At 36.6% G+C, this 23,234-nt stretch overlaps 1 protein-coding gene across 2 annotated transcripts in view; it reads left to right on the forward strand.

Annotated features, from left to right (window-relative positions):
• Positions 1 to 23,234, forward strand: part of CPNE8 (copine 8) — a 111,823-nt gene that overhangs the window by 78,798 nt on the left and 9,791 nt on the right. For both annotated transcript variants that reach the window (XM_087766930.1, XM_087766931.1), the window contains 6 exons: positions 1,518 to 1,579; positions 11,155 to 11,201; positions 11,976 to 12,157; positions 14,082 to 14,209; positions 18,867 to 18,969; positions 22,125 to 22,182. In XM_087766930.1, coding sequence (XP_087623056.1) covers positions 1,518 to 1,579; positions 11,155 to 11,201; positions 11,976 to 12,157; positions 14,082 to 14,209; positions 18,867 to 18,969; positions 22,125 to 22,182 — 580 coding nt within the window. The remainder of the gene's footprint in view (positions 1 to 1,517; positions 1,580 to 11,154; positions 11,202 to 11,975; positions 12,158 to 14,081; positions 14,210 to 18,866; positions 18,970 to 22,124; positions 22,183 to 23,234) is intronic.

A 23,234-nucleotide genomic window follows, 5' to 3' on the forward strand; every position in this document is an offset into this window, starting at 1 on the left:
GGACTATGTACATACAGTAGTCACCTCAATTCATTATTACTTAAGGGGTTGTTTTAAATTCAGACAGACAAACTACATACTAAGCAGAAATCTTTTAGAATACATGATTAGTTTCAAACAAAGAAAAGCAGTGAAATCTAAAATTCACTGTATAAAACTTGGAACATTGGTAATCATTGTCTGTAAGGAAGTAAACACTTTGGCCACTTTGGAAGAGTCTTCTATGTTTCTGCTTTTTACCTTTTTAAATCAGATTCACTGAAAACATTTGCTTAAACTAATTAGGAACAAGATGACCAGCTGTAATAACAGATGAACCATTAAAATGACTGTGTCCAGTGGGAAAATGCATAGAAATTTCAGTCTTATATGCAAGACTATGCTACTGATAGTCTGGTAGAACTTTGTTATGGTTGTCTGTTCTCAACTAGAAAGGTAATTTGATAGTTTTGAACTTTGCAAGTCACTAAGAATCACAGAGAACCTGTGACAAAGGAAGTAGGACAGAAGACAGAATTACTACCTGTAATCTCATTCTGAGTCCAAGTTTACAACATAGGAATATTTTCAATTTTTATATGTTGCTGCAGTTGGAGGCAAATCAAATTTTGTGACAAACTTCCATCCCCTTTTTATTCCTTGTATCATCATCAGTGAATTTGCTTTGAGTAGTTACTTAAGCAGTTTTCACTGACTGCCTGATGCACTTGTGAGAGAGTTTTGTGTCACTTTGTAAATAAAATGAAAATAATTTGAATTGAATTCTTTGCTTCATAATGTTGTGCGATATATCTTAAATGCTGGATCTTTTCCACGTGAGTTTATACTTCTGTGACTCAAGTGCTGGAAATGCCAGTAACACCTTTAGACCACTGTCTGTGTTTTGGACCTATATAATTTCTGAATGATAAAAGCTAGGACTGAAGAAATTTCTTACCTTTGCATTTTTTATATATTCCACTTTATATTTTTTTATATATTTCATATACATGTATAATTTACTAGATTTTTGCATTCTTGGCTTGCATCAATACTCAATACCACTTTTAATGTGAGATGAGAAATGGCATATAATTGAGTTCTTTAAATGGTGTTGAAGTACTCATAAAATAGATGCATTATCATCTAGCCTCTAATATTCATGTGTAGATGTAGTGCACAGTGATCAGAAGACATGCATGTGGTAACCTGCCCTGGAATACAATCTTCCATCCCTTTTTTTTTTTTTTTTTTTAAAAAGCACAATTGTAGTAGACTTCCAAATTTGTCTCTTCCCTTTCAAGAACTGCCTATTGAAATAGTTTCTTTTTTTTTTTAATTTTCTTTTGTGCTAGGTTAATGGTTGGACTTGATGATCTTAAAGGTCTTTCCCAACCCAAATTCTATGATTCTTTTTGCCCTAATCCTGTAGGAAATTACGTCTTAAGGACAGAGCTCCAAAAACATTGTGCTTATGTCTCTACTTGTTCAACTGGGAAATGACAATTCATGTCTGACTCTCTTTTATTTGCTTTCAGGTAACATTGCTTTCCTTCCTAATTGAAACAGAAGTTTCATTCCTTGACTATATTAAAGGCGGGTATGTGATTGGCAACAAACCTTTCTTGTTTTCACAATCTCATTGTAATTCACTAATAATTTGTATGTGTACTTTGCATATGATGAGTCTAAGTAGTATCTGTAAAGATCTGTATTGTTTCCTCATTTTAGAGGCTGTACTCTCCTACATAAAACCTGCAGATAGTTCTTGACATAAGTTAAGTTATGGAACTTCATTGATAATGTTGGGATCGGTGTTGGTACTAAAACACTGAGATTGAGTAATGACCTCTGATCAGCCGGTGCAAATTGGATTAACTGAAAGGGAATTATCTATGTACTATTAAATTAGTAAAAAGCTGGTTTATTTCTTCTGATTACACTGACCTTTGGTGTATTTAATATTGGCATTTATTTAGAGCCTTTCCCCTTCAAAGGCATTATTTCAATACTAATTCTGTAAAATTTATAACATGTTCAATTTCTCATTTATTGTCATTTTCTCAAAAGGGAAGTAGAGACAGAAGCATCAAATGGCTTACCCTAGAACATGTCTGGAAATAGGATTGAATCTCAGAAATTCCTGGCTCTTAACCTCTGCACCAGAATACAATTCTTCTCTAAGATAAATGGAAATAATTTGTTATACATTCCTATGGAATGTATATGGATTAATATGGATTTTTGAGGCATACAGTCTGAACATACATTCCACATTTATTTTAGAGCATTGATTACCTGTGAAGAAACAAGTTACTTTTTTTGTGCCAGTCTTCAACCAGGCTTCAGCTGAAATAAAGAAGCCTGTGTGTGTTTTGGCAGTAGCAGTATAGGGCTTTGCCTTTGTTCCCTACAGTGGTAATTCTACAGATGAGAATGTGCTTAAGGTTTATTCTGAACGCATTCATCACTGAAGTTCATTAAGTTAAAGTAACGCCTGCAATCATAATTGTTAGCTTACTAGCAGTTTCTCTGTAGCTATCTCGACTGCCATTGCATTCAAGGTTTGTTAAAACCTGAGGTTGTACTCCATACTGAACTGATAACTTGTAGAGGGAATGGATCATTGTTAAGATGTACTCCAAACTGTTGACCCTAACCCATGGGCTGCTGCAGACTGTAATTTTTTTCTCTCTCAAGCACTAACAGCCTCTTTGATGTTCCAGTTCTCCCAAACAGTTAAATTTTAAAGTTAGAAAATCCAAATTCACTGCCGCTCGATGTCCATCCAAGAAAATAAATATTTTCACTAAGGATTAATTCAGTCTGTTACATATCTCAAAACACTGTGTCTTTTGGCTCATTAAGATTAAACCTGACAAGAGTATTTTCTGCATAGTACTTAAAAATGAGAATGCTTAATTAGGGTTTTTAACACGGATGTGGACATATTCTCTTTAAAATTCAATATCTTTGGAAAAATTTGTGAATTGACTTGCTCGTTTGCTTGCTCTTTGGTGGCTGAACATATTTTCTCATTTGGATAGGATGCAGAGCCTCTGCAACATTTCAGATTTGATTGTTTGTTAGAGTGCTGTATGGTATACATGACAGGTTATGGGTGACCTTCAGAGGGAGATGTATAGGCTTATCATTGAGGCGTGTAAGTAGTGGGACGCATTAGGGGAAGGAAGGGGCTGTGTTGGGGAGCAGCCGTCCCTCCCCAGAACAGCTGGGGAGCTGGGAACAGAATTGGGTAGCATGGCTGATAGGGCAGGGTCTCATCAGGGCCCAGTTGTACAGTACATGGGCAAGGCAAGCAGGGCAGGCCCAGAGATGGTGGCCAGACTCAATTAATAGCCCAGATCATCGGTTTGTGGTGATGAGGCAGACGGAGGTCAGGCTGGGAAGACAAACCACAGATCCGGGTCAGGATCAGGTCCAGCGATTGGCAGGCAGGCCTATGGTGGACAAGGCAGGGAGGTCAAGCCAGGAAGTCAGTCTATGGGTCAGGATCTGGATTAATGGAGTCCATGGCCAGGCATGGGCTTGGCTGAGCTGGAGACCTGTACTCCTCTGATGTAGCTCAGGCAGGGACTGAAGGCTGAGCTGAAATGGGGCTTCTGAGCCCCCCCCTCAGTGGGGGAGAATGTGCTGGAGGGCTGAGGTGAGTCTGTTTAGGGCCATTAAAAGGCTTTTTAGTACACTCAGGACCCCTACACTTTGTTCCAGGATGCTTCTGGACTGCAAACTATCAAGCTCTTTTAGAATTGCTATCCTTACCTCCAGTTCAGTTCAGTTAACTGGAAACACTGCTGCTGGAATACTTCTTGTGTACGTTTGCACTCTTTGGATCCTACAGTTTCTTCTCAGAGAGGATTTAATTCAGTTGTTGACTGCATTAGAATCTGTTACAGTTTAGCAAAGGTAAAACTTCCTAATATAGGTCAGGCATGCTGTCAAGGTACTACTGCATCTTTAACATTTGAAGAATATGTTGACTATATGCTATAAAGAATTCTATCAGCACATTTGCTTGACAAGCTGTTCCTGAGTCACCTTGATTGCCATGGTTAGGAAACCAGTTATTTCTATGTTTCTGAGTCCATTTCCAGTGATCAGTATGGCTGGCTTGTTGTGCCTGCTTTGAATCACTGTGAGTAACAGATAGACAGCTACTTGAGATAACAGAAGAGTACTTGGAGCATCAAGGTTCTGGATGTGATTTTTGTATGAACATCATGGTTAATCTGTTGTGGAGCCCTTCCGATTTGTGCGTGTTCTGTTTTTAGTAGAGAATCCTAGAGTTTGAGAGAAACAGGTTACTTTTAGTAGGACTGCTGTTGCCTTTCTCGGGAACGTTCCTGTTGTGGACTTTAACAGAAGTAGAAAATGGCCATCCATCCACGTTTACCAAGAGTTTGTATTGAATGAAGTATATGTATACACACATGCATGAAGAAACAGTTTTACCTCTAGTGTAGCTATTTGTTCTTTGAAATGTGTTGCACATATATGCCACAACCATCTTATTCCCCATTCATTCAAAATTCATCTCTACAAGAAGAGTGTGTATAAGCAACTCAGGAATTAAGTGTTATATCTAAATTTGCAAAGGAAAGAATATAGTGGGTGCGTATGTAATCTTTTTAGGGTGGTTTATCACATTTCTCGCAGAGATGTTACAATACAACTTAAACCTAATTATCTACATTCTATACACAAATAATAGAAATTTTGAATACAAATAATACTTTGTTGTTCTTATTGATATTTTGTATACATCTCTGTAACTGCAAGTCAAAGACGACTTGTGGTATTAATAATTACCACTTAAGCTTTTTTTCCTCTCTTATATGTAAACAGAGTATAATTCAGTAGACTGCTCTCTGCTGAAAAGTATGACCAGTAATACTTATCGTTTAAAGATTTTAGATAGAATCTTGTTTAGTGATTCGTACAGTTATTTCTATGTACATGCCCGTGAGAACTGTAGAAGTACTTGTATAAAATCTTACCTTTCTTTCTGCAACCTGTACAGTTTTGTAAACATGACTAGGAAGCTGAGACTCAGAGTCATTTTCTTGGCTCCTCTCTTCCTTAGTTCGTCTCATTTAATACTACTACGTATCAGTTGCAGTCCAGTTGACAGATTTTGAAGGAAGGGTAAAAAGATTTTGTCATTAATCAGTCTGTTTTCCCATCAAGTATGTCCTTCAAAATTGCCTTTTTTTTTTTTAGTTCCCTGTTTTTCTTCCATTTAGTTAGGCAAAGGGAAGAGAACACTGATGCTGCAATAGGCACAATATTGGCTCATCCATAAATGGATGCTTATGAAATACTTTATGTTCAGAACTTTCATTGTAATTGATTTGAGGTGTCTAGAACTAATACTGATTTAATGGAAATCTTGACAGCTTTAACTGCGACAAATTGGGATTACAGTATTGATTTCATTTATGTTTTGAGTCTGCATCTGTTTAATTGGGATATTCCATTATAAGTATCATCAATATGACTTGTTTTTTTAAAGAGCTTTGAAGAATGAAATAGAAGTTTGTCCGTAAATTCTAATTTCGTTTTACTACATAACATTGGATTTTATAGCAGTATGGCAGGAAAGAGGTGGATGTCTCTTTTGCATCTGAATATTACATCAAGTGATGCCATCTTAGTAGCTGGCTTTTCCTTGCATCTTGATACTTAATCACATACTTTGCCACACTGACCTTCCCACATTTAAAATAGGTACATTGTGCTAAAAATTAACATGTATTTCAAAATCTGATTTCTCCTGCCACTTACCGATTAATAACATATTCTTATCGAAACACCTCCAAATATATGAATAAGCTCAGGAATGTAAGGGATACAGCCTTGAAGAGGAATGCAATTGAAATTATCCTGGTTTACAGGAATTACTGTCAAACAGTTAGTTTATAGCCTGCTCTGTCTTTGTCTGGAAGAAGGAAGACCAGGAGCCGAAAAGCTGCAAGACTTAGTGGTCAGAAAGGATATTTCTGTGCCGAAGTTTCTAGCTTGTTTGACTTATTAGAATAGGGAGTGAGCTAACAAGTTACTCCAGGCATTTGTAAATCAATAAAATTAATGAGCTGAATCCTTTTGCAACTCAGAAATATTAAGTCATCTCTTCTTTCCCAGATTAGTGGAAGATAAGAGGAAATGTTTTCCTCCCATCACGTTAAAAGCCTTACTTTCATCCAGGTTTTTGGAAATGAACACCCACACGTTGTTTGGATTCTAAGGGCTTTGGACATACATTTTTAACTGAACTGTATTGAATCATTGATGGTCAAAATGGAAATTTAGAACTCCTTTCATGACAGCTATTTTCATCCAACCAGTACACCGTATAATGTAATGGCATGCATATTTGATGTTCGGAGGAGACCCAGCGTGAGATAGAGTTATGAAGCAAGGACTGCCATAGCTACGTATTTTGGAGGCTTTACCATATTTTTCTTGTATCCTTGGAGAATAATAATGAGCAATAAGACTATATAAGAGGAAGATCTTATAGAGCCTTTATCAGAAAAATCTTCTTTATGTTGATACAGCATTTGGCCAAACAAGCATCTGCAAAGGGGAAATTACAAAGTAACTGTTACTGGGGACTTAAATGCCATGGAGAGCATACAGCCTCTTGGTAGCTTACTCCATTAGCTCCATTGTAGTTCTGCACAGTAAGTGGTCCTCAAACCTTCAACAACTCCCCCCCGCTAACAGACCAGCTGGTTGTCACTCCAAAGCATGGGAGGAAAATCATGTTTCCTTCCAATGTACTGTTTAAAAAAACGTAATCATTACAAATGTTATCAAGCCTAGTCAAATGCTACATCCAGGCTTAGTTTGTTCCCTTATGTATATCAGTGCTCACCTCTTATTAAAAGATGATAGGTTTCACCATGCTCTCCCAAAGAAACAAACAAAATGGCTGCTCTGGGGTTGTGAGGTGAAGATTACTGTTCCTTTTAAGATACTTTTTTCATTTCTCGTGGTAGTACAGGGTAAAATCACCTGTCCAGGTATCAAATAGATCATGTCTTTCTATACCACCTAAATTCTGGCAGAGCAGTAGTGATTAATCCAGCTCTGAATCCGTAAGGCACATTGCTGTGCTTGGATATTCTACCTGAGTTCTCCCATGGGACAAGACATTCAGCAGCTCAGCCTGCCTAGCCAGGTGTCAATGTTTTAGTGTCTTTTGTGCAAATCCTTCTGACCTCGCAACATCACTGATGCAGAGGGTGTCATGAGCTTTTAATGTAGCTCCTTGGAGAACTATACAGCTGGAAAAGCAGGGGGACAGCCTTATCCAAAGAATTTTCTTATCAGAACCAATGTCTTGTTGTCTTGATGTGTTTAAAATTTGCATCATTTAATTAGGCACCTAAATTTGTCTCAAAGACTTCAATTTTATATGCTTTTTTAAATTTTGAGCATCCTTATTTTGAATTAATGATTTTTCAGGTAATGTCCCTTACACAAAATACAGTAATCAATAATCTTATTAAAAAAATACATTATTGTTGATGAAGGTTAATATGTTAATAATAACAGTAACCTAATAATGTGTACTTGATAGAACCTAAGAATTAGTCTATTAAAAAGAAATAAAACGTGGTAGAAATAAAAACTTCCAGATATATTCATTACATTTAATTTGGTTCTAGAACAACATGTGTTACTATGAAAACGATTCTTAAAATGTCATCCAGATTAATTTCCCAGTCATCCCATTTGGCTTCCAAAGTAGTTGTATCTGATGTTTCCATGACACACAGCTTTTAATTTAGCCATCCTGGATTAATTTTTTAGTTATGCCTGGTTATTTTTTTTTTAAGTCCTGGTGAAACAGCAGAGAAATTAATACCTTTTCTTAATAATCTTTTACACAAAATACACATGTTCACAATATTAATAGCTGCTTTTGAACATATTTTCTCCAGTGGTACTAATTTGAAGTTGAATTGTTTGTTTGAGAGACCCGCTTTTGCCTTCAAAAAAGGTTTAATTACATCTTGATAATTTTGACTACAAGGGTTGACCTTTATTTTGTACCTTTTTGCAATTTATTATTCCTTTCCTCAGAGGACACAGGTGCTTTGTGTAACTTAGGCTAGATCATCCAGTCCAACCGTTAACCCAGCACTGCCAAGTCCACCACTAAACCATGGCCCTAAGCACCACGTCTACCCATCTTTTAAATACTTCCATGGATGGGGACTCAACCACTTCCCTGGGCAGCCTGTTCCAGTGCCTGACTGCCCTTTCGGTGAAGAAATTTTTCCTAATATCCAACCTAAACCTCCCCTGGCACAGCTTGAGGCCATTTCCTCTCATCCTATCGCTTGTTACTTGGGAGAAGGGACTGACACCTGCCTTGCTGTCTGCCTTTCAGATAGTTGTAGAGAGCAATAAGGTCTCCCCTGACCCTCCTTTTCTCCATGCATGTGTTGTATGATATATGAAACAAAATGGTCATTGAAAACATAGGGCGATCACAGTGCAGGTTTGCCCTAACAGAGTTTGTTTCAGCTTTCCTGGCTCTCTGTAAGACATAAATGACATTTTCTGTGGTCATGAGTCCATAATACAAAGTGACAGTTACATTAACAGTAGGCTCCAGTTTCCTGAACTACACAGGCACTTAATGCCATTTTAAACTCCCCAAAATTTCTATGGTGTAGTAAGTATGCTGGGGGCTCTAAAATAACATTAGGAACCTATATTTAGGAAACTGAAATCTAATCTATGTACAGTCATCTGTAAATTGTTAAAATCAAGTAATTGGTTTAAGTTCTTGCATGTTTTTCTACAGTGGTATCATCAAAATGTGCACACAGATGGAAACACATTCTAGAGATGTAGACATCTGTTTTGATCTTATTTTATATCATGATTTTTCTAGTTGTCAAATTGACAGATACTGTAATATGCATACTCTTCTGCTTGGACAAAAATCATAGTCCAGATTACAGTGGATTGTAAATGGGAGAGGGAGTTTTTCTAGTTTACCAGATGGGCTTCTGCTGTCTGGAGCAGTATACATTTAATGCAGATACACCGCTTCGAGGCATACTCCAGAAACTGATGCTGTCAGTCATTACTTGTGGTCACATGCAAATTGACTTTGTTCTTTTTGCCGTTAGATACGGTTTTAATGTTTTTTTCTTTTACTTTTGTTAGCCATTTTCCTTTCCAGTCTTCTCTTACTGTGCTTTCTCTTGTTTGTCTTGAATTCAGAATCTGTGAAACTCTATTTCTTGTTACCAATTGGATCAGAATAGCTGATCCAGGAAATGAGTTTACAAATAAGTTTTGTTGTTCTTATGCAGAGGAGAAGCTGTTTGAGTTTTTTTTTCTCAGTGACACATTCTTCACGCTGAAGGATTTCTGTACTTGATGTACCTGGCATGTAACGCTTGGAGGAGTGTTGTTTTACTCTTCAAACATTGCACCACACCAAAGCCCTTAAAATTTAAGTACAGGGAGACTATAGTGCAAAAGCAGTTCTGCTTAGCAGTGCCAATAAGGACTCTAAGCATAAATCTAGGAATGGTATTGTGTTAGACTTTTTTGTTGTTTTTCCTAACGTGTTCTTATCTGAGGAAGACGATTTATCTGCACACTATAGTGGTAACTATTAATAGTTGACATGCACCTCTTAGGATCTTTATTCTTACAACTAACTGGCACTGCAGAAGGACACTGTGATTAAGAAGCCCAGGGCTTGACATTTGAGTACAGATCTGACTTGTTATGTCAGTAAAATTTTTTTGGTGAAACTGCATAAAGCAGACTGCTGAAGTATTAGCAGAAAACTTCTCTCATAAAGCTTAGGTGTCTCAACTTTTCAGAGATTGAAGCAGCTTTCACTGTGTGTTTTTGGTTTTTTTTTTTGTTTTTGTTGTTGTTGAAGTCCACGTTGAGGCTGCAGCACTTTTAGATGTATTCTGGGCTGACCATGTTCCAAGGACTCTTCTTAATACTGTGGGCATTGGTAGGCTTTTACCACTTTTTGGAGGCAGAGTCCACCCATAATCTGGCTTAGTTTGTGTTAGCCATGATCAGTATGATAAAATGATTCCATGTGAATTTTTTTTTTATACCCAGCTTTTTATGAAATAAGTAGTATTTTCTCTGGGCACATCAGGTTATTTGAGCGGTAAAACCACTACTGCAAGGCCAGGTGTCAGATTGTTGATATTTAATCTAAATGTGCATGAGTTAAGTCTGTTCAGTAACTTTCAAACAGCTTTAATCTTTGCTAATTTGGCCGTTAAATTTATAGTTACACACAGAGAGGCAGAAATTTGAAGGAAGATGTAAACACTCAATCTGAGCAAAAAGTCAATGTTCAAATTCATACAAACTCTTTTTCCTGATAGAGTCTTATTAGCTAAGAGATTATCTCCAGAACGACAGTATTTTGTCCTGAAGGAAGCTGCGGAACAGAACTGCGTTTAATTGGATTGTCACTCTGTAAAAGTCTATTAATGATTAATTTTTCTGACAATAAGTCTATGCTAACAACTGATCCATGCACGATAATGGCTTTATTTAGCTACTGCTCCAAATACAGATCTTCATATTGCTGCTTCCAAATTTTACTTTTGTCTTCCAAGAATTACCTTGATATGCTCACTCAAAGTATTGACTATGTTCACATGAAAGAAATCCACTGCCAAAAACTATGATATCCTGTCCAAAGATTTTATGCATGGTATGACTTCAAACGTGTTCTGATTGAAGACAGTTTTAGTGTTAAGAAAATGAGCAGATTAGTAAAAGCCTATTTCCCTTGTCAAAGTCTTCCATGACTAGGGCTAAAATATGTCCAAGGAAAAACCAGTATTACTGTTGAAAATGAATTAATAATGTTTATGGATGTTAATAACCTTATTAATGATTTAGGTTTTTTCATAATGAAAAAAGGAAGGATGGAGTTAAGTAACTGTTTTCAGTGTGTTAATGAAGTAGTCTTGTGTAGCTCTTGGCCGGAACCTTATAAAAGAGTATTTTCAGTGTTTATTTCCTGTATTAGAAAGTCAGTGTTCTACAGTTTGTTCACAAACAATGTTATCATCTCCTGTTTATTTTTCCATATAACAGTACAACTATTAATAAGATTTGTATTTGCTTTTTCTACAGAACCCAAATCAATTTCACAGTAGCTATTGATTTCACAGCCTCAAATGGTAAGAATAAAAATAAGCATCTTGTGTATGTATGTGCTGTGTTTGGTTTTAAGTGTACATATATATGTGTGTGTTTGTATCTATATCAGTATTCTGCTTAACTTCATTGTGTTATTGATTATCTGCGTGCCTGTCACCACCTGGAATCAGGATTCTATTTTGCTGAATAACAGACTAGAGGCCAATTCCTGTCCAGAAAAGCAGAGCAAATAGAACAGATAAAAATTGAAAAAGCTACCTATAAAATCGAATTGGTAGGAGCAGTTTGCAGATATTTGTGTACTTTCTGATGGTGGGTTTTTTTTTGTTTTTTTGTTATTGCTGGGAGAAAACTGGCTAACTTAGAAGACCCCATTGAGAGGGGCAAAAGAAAGGAGTTTCAGGTGGAGTGAGGCTGAAGTGGGGTGAAGCAGAGAGAAGTTGTGATCCTCCTTCAAAGCTGCTTTCAGAATGTCATAATACTTTTGTAAATTTCATGTTAAAAGTGTATATCATATTATCAAATGACACAAATATACAATTCTAATCACAGTTTCTTGCTGCCCTTTCAGCGCTGAAAAAGTTTACAGCTACTACTGTTAACCTATTAAAAATGTATTCAGAACATTGCATTTTTACCTGATACAACCACAGTTATGTATATAGGAAATAAGTTCATTTTCTTTTCATGATCTTTTCTTTTCAATTTCTGCATTTTTAGATTTCTATCATTTTTAAGAGAGAAAATTTTGAAGTGATTCAGTTTTAAAGGAAATCTGGTCCTTGCTTCAACAGGTAACCCTTCACAGCCTACTTCACTGCACTACATGAATCCCTATCAGCTGAATGCTTATGGCATGGCACTGAAAGCAGTAGGTGAAATAATTCAGGACTATGATAGTGATAAAATGTTCCCAGCTCTAGGTTTTGGAGCTAGACTGCCTCCAGATGGAAGAGTATCACATGAATTTGCACTGGTAAGTAAACAAATATTTATATGTTTTTTGAATTTCTTTACTACAACAAAATTTTGGGAGTTAAGGTTGCAGTCGTAAGAAGTTACTGGACAAGAACAGAGAATGTGCTAATTCTTCTGTCTAAAAGACTGTTTCAAAATTTCATAGTGAAGTTACTGAGAGAAATCCAGAGTCAAGAAGTCCCTGTAGGCCAAAAATGAAGAAAAGTAATCATCTTTAACCTCAGCTGTAGCAGCATGAGAAACAGATGCTTGAAAGACTTCAGATTGAAGCTAATCTATCTTAAGAAGCAAGCGAATCATGATCCAAGATAATCTTTCATTATTATTTTTGTTCTCTCTCATTTTCTGCGATCTCTTTATCTTTTACAGGCTGCTAGTTTAGAGACATAGAGATAACTAAGTGAACTATAAGCTGAGGTGACAAGAACAAATCTGAGACTGGTCCATATGCCAGTTAAATTACAAACCTAAAATCTAACAGGATTTGCCGGAAAGGTTGATGTGTTATAACTGATGCTTGTGATTACTGTTCATGTTTACCTGCTTGCTTATTTTGAGTTTTTTGTTCTTCTCTGAGTAGAATAAAGTTGTCAGAATTACAGCAAGTATAGGTAGATCAGGTGAGTTTTAATTAGATAGCAGCAAAGACATGGCAGAAGACTGGTAATTGTAGATGTGTATTTCTTCTGTCAGCCTGCGCTAGAAAACAATGCCACATGTCTTATCTCAAGGAAAGGTTTTCCACATGGATAGTAATTCAAAACAGGTGCAATTACAGATACTCATTTGAATCACAGACTTTCTTTGGACTTTTGTGTAGCAAGTTCAAATATATTGATACATATAATCTTAAGGCTATTAAAACTGCAGACTTATTCCTGGCTACTTTCAATTTTAAAAATTGTTTCTAAAATTAATTCAGTTAATTCATGCAGCATTGTGATGCTTTTACAGAGGAAAAAACAGTCTTTTTTCCTTCTTCCATATATAAACATATGTAGATGTCTCCCATTTAATGCTAAGCAGTGTTTTCAGCACTCTCTTTTAATGTTCTAGATAAATTCCATGAAAAATCCCTTTTGCTGTTCTAGATTATCAGGGAGGTATACTCTACCTCAGAATGAGATTAAGCCATTAGCACGTTAAGCCAATGAGGTGTTGGCACATGAAGGAAAGTAAGGTGATTTGGAAGGTTTTGAAGCCTTACATGGATCATTTGTATGGCCTGACATGGATCATTAATCTAGGATTTAGTTTGTGGGTTTGTATTGCCATCTGTATAATAGGTATCCTCATTATAGAGTCATTATGGAGATAGGTAGTAAAATGCCTACCCAAAGAATTTACAGTCTCAGCCATTTCAGTGAGTTCCCAAAGAACAAGTTCCTTTCTTCATCTGTTTATACCAGGTCAAAAATCAGTTTTCCAATGCAGAAACATTGTACCAAAACAATGAAGAGTTTATAGTTTACTTTATACTCACATAGTGTATGAACATCAGAATCTGGCTACCATTTCTTTTTTTAACATTTTTAAAAGAAGATATAATTGAGCCAGAACTGTGTTCCTAAACATGATTCCAGTTTTACATCTGCCCTTAAATCCACACAGGGAAATGCCTGTTCCTGTTGCATGTAAAAAAACCTGTTTAATTTCACTTAGGATGGTATGTATGTCTAGGCACCAGTTCCAGTAATTCAGACTGCATATAACGAGGCTGCTAGAACCTCCTTCCCTAGGCAGTTAACACTCACAACCAGCCATGGCACTTACATTGGGCATTTGTAGTAAACTCTCTGAGTAGATCCTAGAATGCTTAGGTCTTTGCCATTTAAAAATGTACTCTGGGTAGTGTTCAGTAACCTGCAGCATTTTTGCTTCATAATTACTTTTAGTGATTAATCATCTCTTATTTTCATTAGAATGGAAACCCTCAAAATCCATACTGCCATGGAATTGATGGTGTAATGGAGGCATATTACAGGAGTCTAAAATCTGTACAGCTTTATGGACCAACAAACTTTGCCCCTGTAATTAATCATGTAGCCAGGTAAGCATCACAACAGGTACTTTGCAGAAACCTCTTATTGTCAGTGCAACGATCACATATAAAAGGCTAACAGTTACATGATGGTAAACATTGAAGAAGGTTGTTTTGTTTATTCAGTCTAACATGATTAACTCGTACCTTTGAGTAGATTTAAAGACAATGTGCTAGTATTATGCAGAATTTCATCACTGATTAAATACAAGTGATCCAGTTGATCCACCCTGTGTTAAAATCTTAGCAGAAATCAGTGAAAGAAAACTTTTGTGGGATCACTCTGCCCTGTTCCTTTTGTCCTTTGGAGCACAGAATTTTTGCTTCACAGAAAAGACATAAATCTCTCAAAAGATTTATAAAATGCAATTTTTTTAGGCATATGTACTTCCTCTAATCTCAAAATGTCCAAAATGTCAACAAAATTTTCCAGGGCTCTCTGTGGCAACAGTTCCCAGCTGGTATAGTACAGCGGCCACTGTTGGGGAGCTACGGTGCTGTGTTATGCAACACCTCATCTAACTTCTCAAAGTAAAACCGTTCTTGTGTTTGTAGAAGTTTCTTAAGAACGATAAAGTTGCCTTATTTTGGCAGACAAGATCTTGACTTACAGTATACATCCATGTGTTGGTATAGGAAAAGTGATATGCCTCAGATAATTTAGCTGAGTAACTACCTGAACAGATTTTATTTTATTTATAGATGCAGAGAAAGAACTAATGTTTATAAAATAGTATAGTAGGGATGTGTAAATCATTGTACTGTTAATGTTTTATTTATGAGCTTGCAAAATAGTTAATTGTTGTAGCAAGAAATATTTATTTACTATCTGTTCTTGCTGTTGTTAGTTCTACAGCCCAATGAAAAATAATTTGCAAATTCTATGGTGCAAAGAATTTTCTGTGCACCCCAGCATGGCTAGATAGCTGATTTTAGTTATTCATCATTAGGATTAGTTGTTCCATCTTCGAATCATAGCATTCAAATTAGGTACATGTATATTTCATTGCTTGTCTTTAGCAACTAGCTCTCTCCTTTTAATCTTTCCTTTGACGGGATCTCTCCAGTAGCAGTTTTCAGATTGTGAGGAAATATGCCAATCCTTATGACAGCTGAATTCCATGTCTGTGGCATTGAGTGTCTGCATGAGCCATGTTAACTGGAAATCTAACCCATTGACTTTTCTGGCTCTTTCTTCTTCTTTAGAACTGGTCGTATCAGCTGAGCTGGCTGGTTCAGAATTTGGCAATTAACCTCAACCCTCCTGGTCATTGCAAAAATCGAAATTCTTTATCTAGTACAATCAAAACATTGGCATAAATTGAGTTCCTTTTCTCACCAGTTGTTTCTCAGGAGTATTTGTCAACTTTTGCAGAATTACAGAAGCCTGTCACCAGCTTTTGTAGTTCTTCCACTGAACTTTTGTCTAGATATCAAGTTGTTGCAAACTTTGGGAATTCCTTCTGGTAGCAAATCACGCTACATTATAGTGGAAAAGCTAAGTATCTTCATGAGGATTTCTACAGCATGATCATCCTTAATACAATCCATATACCAGTCCAGTTCTCAGTAACATCATTTTCCTTCAAGGTTCAGTTTCTTGGCTATTCTATTGGCTCTCATAGACGTGGTACTAGAAATTATGATCTAGCCTGCAGTTACTCTTTGAACCTACCTTCAGTCTGAAAGAAATTTCTTCTTCCCACATCCCTCCTACTTAAAAATACGTCTCTGATGAGATCTCTGGAAACAATGTCAGATAGTACAATTCTCTTGTGATCTTGGAACTCTTCGGAAGCTCTTTAAGCAGATAATGAGTTTATTATCCTTCCCCCAGCTAGGGAGTTATCTAAACAGCATCAGATTCAACGTAGTGTCTTCTGTCATCTCCCCTCCTCATATAAGATCTTTCTTGCAAAAGACTTCAGAATGTTTTATTGCATGGAAAATTTGAAATAACCAAATTTCTGTTCCATTTCTTCAGTGTAGGTATGTAGACAGTATTAAGTGCTCAGAAAGGATAATGAATTTTTATTTTACTCTCTCATCATCCCTTGTCACTGCAGTCATCCTTGAAAATATTATAAGCATTGTGGAAAAATGAGATGAAAGAAGTCTCTGTGTGGTAGTGAAAATGTATTCCACAGTAGGTCTTGCTAATCTAGATATTTAACTATCAGTCCCTCCTGCCAGCATGCAAATAGATGATGTTCAACAGGTTCACTGTCTGTGTGGCTTTCCTACCCATCTGTATCTTGGGGAGGGAGAGGGAGGAGTGTGATGGCTTTCTGTGAGTTGTAGATTCCATTTCACACACATTCCTCCAAACTCTTGTAAATGTTGTGGTTACAGCATCTTATTTATTGGCAGTACTCACTTGCAAAAGCACTGTGTAACATCAGAGTTAGAATTTTCTAAGTGCATGCAGTCATCATGAGCATCATTAGAACATAACCCTGTTTGGTGACCCAAAGCCTTTCATGTTCAGTGACCAACAAGACAGTGAGTTCTTTGACAGTCATATTCTGTACTTGGCTGTATATTGCACAGTATTTATATGGAGACTGATTTTTTTTTTATTACTGCTTTCCATACTACTCATTGCTACTTTTATTACAAGATTCTGCTATCTAACTCCTTCACGGCATCAAGAGCCTTTGTGAAAATAGGAACTATACTGGCTGCTGTCAAGTGAAACAGCAAGCAGGCTGCTCCACACAAAAAAAGTTCTTCACTAACTATATAGGACACTTTGACCCTTGGGAATTGAAAATAAATGAACTGAAGTCTTAGCTTCTGGTATGCAGGCCATAGAGTTCAGTGGGGCTGCTACAGACTCACTATCTTTCAGGACTTTCCAAATCTTCAAAAGCTGCTTATTTTCAAAGAGCAGTTGCTTCTTGGGTCTTTTGGCTGAGGTAGGACTGGAATGGCACTGGATGAGTTTTGTCTTGTATTCATGTACAGCACAGGGAGACGCTTGAGTCTTGAAAGGAATCTATGTGTGGTGCAAATTGTTGAATATCTAAGCCAGGGTTGTAGGGTGCATGTTCAGCCATTTTACAAATGTGCACTATAAACTATAAATCTGCAAGCATGGTGTTAATGGTTGGACTTGATGATCTTAAAGGTCTTTTCCAACCTAAACAATTCTATGATTCTAACCTGATTTTGTAAGACAAAAAAAAAAAAAAAAAAAAAAAAAAAAGAAATATTTATGCAATGTGCTCATTCCTGATAAATTTTATTTGTGCTATAAAACAAACCATTCAATATTAATATATGCCCTTCATACCAAACTATGTTCCCCAGATGTAATAACTATTAAATTAAATAGTTAAATCCAGTTGGCAGCCGGTCACAAGTGGTGTTCCCCAGGGCTCAGTAGTGGGGCCAGTTCTGTTCAATATCTTTATCAATGATCTGGACGAGGGGATCGAGTGCACCCTCACTAAGTTTGCAGATGACACGAAGCTGGGTGCGAGTGTTGATCTGCTGGAGGGTAGGAAGGCTCTACAGAGGGACCTGGACAGGCTGGATCAATGGGCTGAGACCAAATGTATGAGGTTCAACAAGGCTCAGTGCCAGGTCCTGCACTTGGGTCCCAGCAACCCCATGCAACGCTACAGGCTTGGGGAGGAGTGGCTGGAGAGCTGCCTGGCGGAAAAGGACCTGGGGGTGTTGGTCAACAGACAGCTGAATATGAGCCAGCAGTGTGCCCAGGTGGCCCAGAAGGCCAACAGCATCCTGGCTTGTATCAGGAATAGTGTGGCCGGCAGGGCTAGTGAAGTGATCGTCCCCTTGTACTCAGCACTGGTGAGGCTGCACCTCGAACACTGTGTTCAGTTTTGGGCCCCTCACTTCAAGAAGGACATTGAGGTGCTGGAGCGTGTCCAAAGAAGGGCAACTAAGCTGGTGAAGTGTCTAGAGTACAAGTGCTATTGGGGAGCGGCTGAGGGAGCTGGATTTGTTTAGTCTGGAGAAAAGGAGGCTGAGGGGAGACCTTATTGCTCTCTACAACTACCTGAAAGGAGGTTGTAGCGAGGTGGGGGGTTGGTCTCTTCTCCCATGTAACAAGTGATAGGACAAGAGGAAATGGCCTCAAGGTGCGCCAGGGGAGGTTTAGATTGGATATTAGGAAAAATTTCTTCACCGAAAGGGTACTCAGGTATTGGAACAGGCTGCCCAGGGAAGTGGTTGAGTCCCCATCCCTGGAGGTATTTAAAAGACGGGTAGACATGGTGCTTAGGGACATGGTTTAGTGGTGGACTTGGCAGTGCTGGGTTTATGGTTGGACTGGGTGATCTTAAAGGTCTTTTCCAACCTAAATGATTCTATGATTCTAAATAACTTAGACTTTCTAATGATTCATGATTCTATAAGGAACATTCTGTCCATGCTCTTCTTGGTAGTGATACAGTTCCCATTTTTCACTGATTCAACACATGCAGAATATCAATATCAGTATTGTATTAGTTACGTTTTTCTAATGTTCTCGTTTAAAAGTAGAATGTCCATCTTAATGATGAATGTCTTTACTTTCGAAATTCACTTCATGACTGTTTTTTATTTTTATTAGTCCTTTAAAGTACAGCTTCTTTTCATATTAATTCCTTTGTATAAAGGTTTTTTTTTACTATTATAATGTTGTTTTTTCTTCCCTTAGATATGCTGCTTCAGTAAAAGATGGCTCCCAGTATTTTGTTCTTCTCATTATTACAGATGGAGTTATTTCTGATATGGCTCAGACAAAAGAATCCATAGTGAATGTAAGTTTTGCTGAAAGTGTTGAAATTTAAAAGAATTATGTTTCTAGCAACTAATATTTTAGGCAATAGACTAAATCAGTTATATTTCAGGCACTACATTTGTTCCATAAATTAACCATTTTTTCCGAACGGCAAAAGTTTGTTATGCGTAAAGACAGAAAGAAAGCAAAAGTTGAATCTAGCTTAATTAGCTAGTGTTTTGTGAGAAATTATGCTCTTCTCTCTAACACTGTATGTTCATATGATTTTCCTCATCTGCTTCTTGGCTTCTCCTTCCTCATGCACATCCCACCATGCAGTTTTCCATAGTGAACTGTTCTTTATCTTTCTAGTAAACAGCTTTAATCCCCCCACCTCCTTTTTAAAAACTGTCCCAAACTTTCTGATCCCAAATGGCAAGCATTCCAGTCATCTTAATTGTTTCTCAGTTTCTGCATTATTTTCAATGTTTTTCTCTTCAAAACTGCTATGTATATAAGTAATATTCTGTATTATGAACAAGTTCCATTTTGCTTTTGCCCCTGGGAAATGTCAGATGAAAGTACACACAGAAACAACTTCCAGACAGGGTTTGAAAAGATCTAGACCAATAGTTTTGAACATACCACAGTGGATCTAGTTAATAGCAAAGTGGTGGGTGAAAAGGCTACATTAACATAATTAAGCATCATGTCAAAATGAGTAGTGTAGAATTAGGTGGCATATTTTTGAAGGCTCACTTTCACTACCTCCTGTAGAGATTAAATACTGTTCCAGTTTGTAGGGTGCATGTGAAAATATTGCTGAAATGTTCTGTATTTCACTGGAGAGCAAGATGCCCTCAAGTTCTAGCCAGCAGCATGTAGACACAGTCTGTGTGTTAATAAGGACTTATTAAGTCCAGTTGGCTGATATCTTGTAAGAGAAAGTAATTTGCCACTAAGACATACAGAAAAAACATGTTTCCAGTAATAGTTCATTTCCAGGAATAATAGCTGTTAGTCTGCAACTGTCCGGAAATACAGCAGGTATGTTGTTCGCTTGGAATGAATGGAAGTTTGGGAATATTTGCTGTCTTTTCTTTTTATGACGATGCATTCATTCTTCTGTATACTTCTTGAAGCATGAGCACAGTATAGCATGACAGAACTAATTAAATGCTATTCAATAGCAGTTTTTTCAGTCTTAATAATATCCAAAATAATAAAAAGGGCAGTGATGTTCAATGAAACTTGATATGTATAACACTCAGGAAGAGTATATTTCATTTTTTAACACCAATTGTGCTTTTAGGCATCTTTCTCATTACAGCATATATGTCAGACACATTCTGTTTTACCAAACTGTTTAAAGGTTATGCTGTCATTAAGGAAATGCCAACACTTAAGTTTTATGCGAAAGTTCAACTCTGCATCTTTATGCTGTCCTCGCCACTTACTTTTTCACATACATTGTATCACATTATACTGTGTCTGTGTGAGTAGGAATCTCTTTAAAGGATATTTTCTTTACAATCAAGCAATAAGATTCTAGAAAACACCTGAAAAACAGATGTTCTATTCTAAGAAATACCTTCATGTCTCAAAAATATTCTCTACTCCCTATTAACTTAAGCAGTGCACTGTAATTCAGTTACAGTTACACTGTATTTATGGCCCTTAATCACAGAATCACATTGTGGTCAACGTTGGAAGGGACCTCTGGATGTCATCTTGCCCAATCCCCCTGCTCAAGTAGGGCCACCTAGAGCTGTTTACCTAGGACCATGGCCAGAAAGCTTTTACTATTATCTTCAGTAGCATATTAGTATTTAACTAACAGGCGATTATTAATTTTTTTTACTCTGCTATGAAATTTTAGCTGGAAGATTGACTATGTAGTAACACTTTGTGATGAATTTGTATAATATATAATGTATAATATATAGTGTCTATCTTGTATATATCAATGTATAATATATAGTGTATAATGTATAGTGATGTAGAACATTAAATAGTGATTTATGGAGTGGCGTATTTTCATTGTTTTAAATAGCATGTTTACAGTAATTAACTGTAAATCTTCTGCTTAAAGAAAGTTGGTTTTATATGTAGTATTATGAAGAATGGGAAATGGTGATGATGTCTCTAAAATAAGAATAACTTGTAAATGAGGGAGAAAAACACTTTTTATATTCCAAAAGAAAAATATAACAGTATGTTCTAAAACCACTTGAATTCAGACTTCAGTGAAGCAGAGTTCAATTTAGCAGAAAGTGTACATCTATGATTTTTGGCTAGTGTATACTGTTTAAAATGACTGTAAACATTTTGCAGTTCATCAGAATATCTCAAGGAGGAACAGTTGTCAACCTTGACATTTGGTAGATGTTTTTTTTAGTTGTTACCCTCCTCAACAGGGGCAGTTTCAGATTATTTCTGTAAACTAGCAGATATCTGGTGCTACTATCAGGGCAGGAGAATCCAATATTTAGGATACTGTCTTCATAATTGTAAAGGGTTTACAGAGAGTTTATTCAGGGAAAGCCAGGTATCATCTTTGCCTTGTTTTATTGAATGAAAAAGATTAAGTAAAATTAAAAATCTTACCATAAGCGAGTTTAATATCTTGTTTACTTTGTGGCATGGATGACTGACTTGAATAAAATTTCATTCATGGAAGAAATATAAGATACATATTGCTCAAATATGTCAATTTTTCTCAAGAGAATAAATCACCTAAGATCTATGTAAAAAATAGTGTCACATAGTTCCAAGCAACTATGTAATATCAAGAAACAGCAAAGTACGTTTAAATAAATGTCAAACTGTCATTAGATACGTGTTTGCAATTATTGTCAGGTTACAAATGTTTCTAAGAGAAATTTGTCATCTTAGTTGTCATATTAGTATTAAATCCTAACATGGTTTGTTGTGTTTAATTACGATCCTATGTGATTCAAGGACTTTATAAGGAAAAAATAAATTAAAATAATCATCTGCCTTTCTATCTTCATCCAAGATGTTTTGTACCACTTAAGCAGACAGTTTACACCACTCAACATTTTAGGTGGAAAAAAAAATTGTTCTTTAAAACATAACTTCTGCGTGGTTTTTATTCAGATTGTCCTCAGATCTCACGTATTATTGGCAGAGGTTATGTAATGCATCAAACCTCTTTTTCTTCTTCCTTTGAAGGCTTCAAAGCTTCCAATGTCAATAATTATAGTGGGGGTAGGACCAGCAGAGTTTGATGGTAAGTGTTCTACTGTTCTTCCTAGAATTTTTTTATATTTGTTTACATTTTAGTAATATGTGGCTTTTCAAACAAATATTGCTCTTTAAAAGAGCATAATATGGAACAAGCAGTAAGCACTGTTGACATTTCCAGCTGGATTGATTGATAACTCAGTATGATTACAAGCTACCATGTGGAGCTGTGTAGCCCCTCAGGCTCTCTGTTCAAGTCACAGAACCATATGGGAACTCAGCATTTACAGAGCTCCAGAATATGAATGGGGAAAAAACCACCACAGTAAAGTAAGTATACTGGAGTAATGTTGAATTTCTTCAACACGGATATTTAGTTGCCTTGTGAAATATCAGTGGAGTGGAAATATTGATCATCTGTTCTTACTGCGGTAATAAAATAGTGAGAAAAATAAATACTTTTGAGGAGGTGAAATGGGTTAAACTGGGTTTCACTAGATAACAGGAGTGAGCCTTACTGTGTAGCAGCATTGAGAGAATATCACAGCAGGAGAGAAATTACCAGGATTATTTACATATTATTTCATGTGATGTTCTGGAACGCCACTCTCTATTGCAATAACTAAGCTGCTTCTGCTATTTGGACTAATTTATTAAGTGCCTTTGTGTGTGTCACTGCACTATGAAGTGTAGACATTCGCTCTATATCTATTCCTCAAAGTCCTACATCCTTTCTTGTTAATGCTAGTACTTCTGGTTAGACAGTATGCCTTCTTTTGTACATGAAATATACTTAGTACTACCACAGATGTATAATGTAAATAGTCACTAATGACTGTACATGTTAATTCTTGTACAAATATTCTAAGAGTATGAAAACAAGAGGAAAAAATAACACAAAAAAATAATTATTGGGCATTGACTTTCTTACGCTTTTTGGCAAGTGGTATATTTGTGATAATTTTAAGTATCTTATTCCTTGAAGAGATTGTCCAGGTGGACGCTTACAGTTCAGGTGACTGTATGCCACAAGTAATGAGAAAAGACAGTTTGTCTTCATAAATGCATATGAGGGAAATTTGAAAACCTCATTTTTAC

This window comes from Nipponia nippon, unplaced genomic scaffold, assembly GCF_047370975.1.
Source record: "Nipponia nippon isolate SJK-2023a ecotype South Korea unplaced genomic scaffold, ASM4737097v1 scaffold_3, whole genome shotgun sequence".
Classification (NCBI taxonomy): Eukaryota; Metazoa; Chordata; class Aves; order Pelecaniformes; family Threskiornithidae; genus Nipponia; species Nipponia nippon.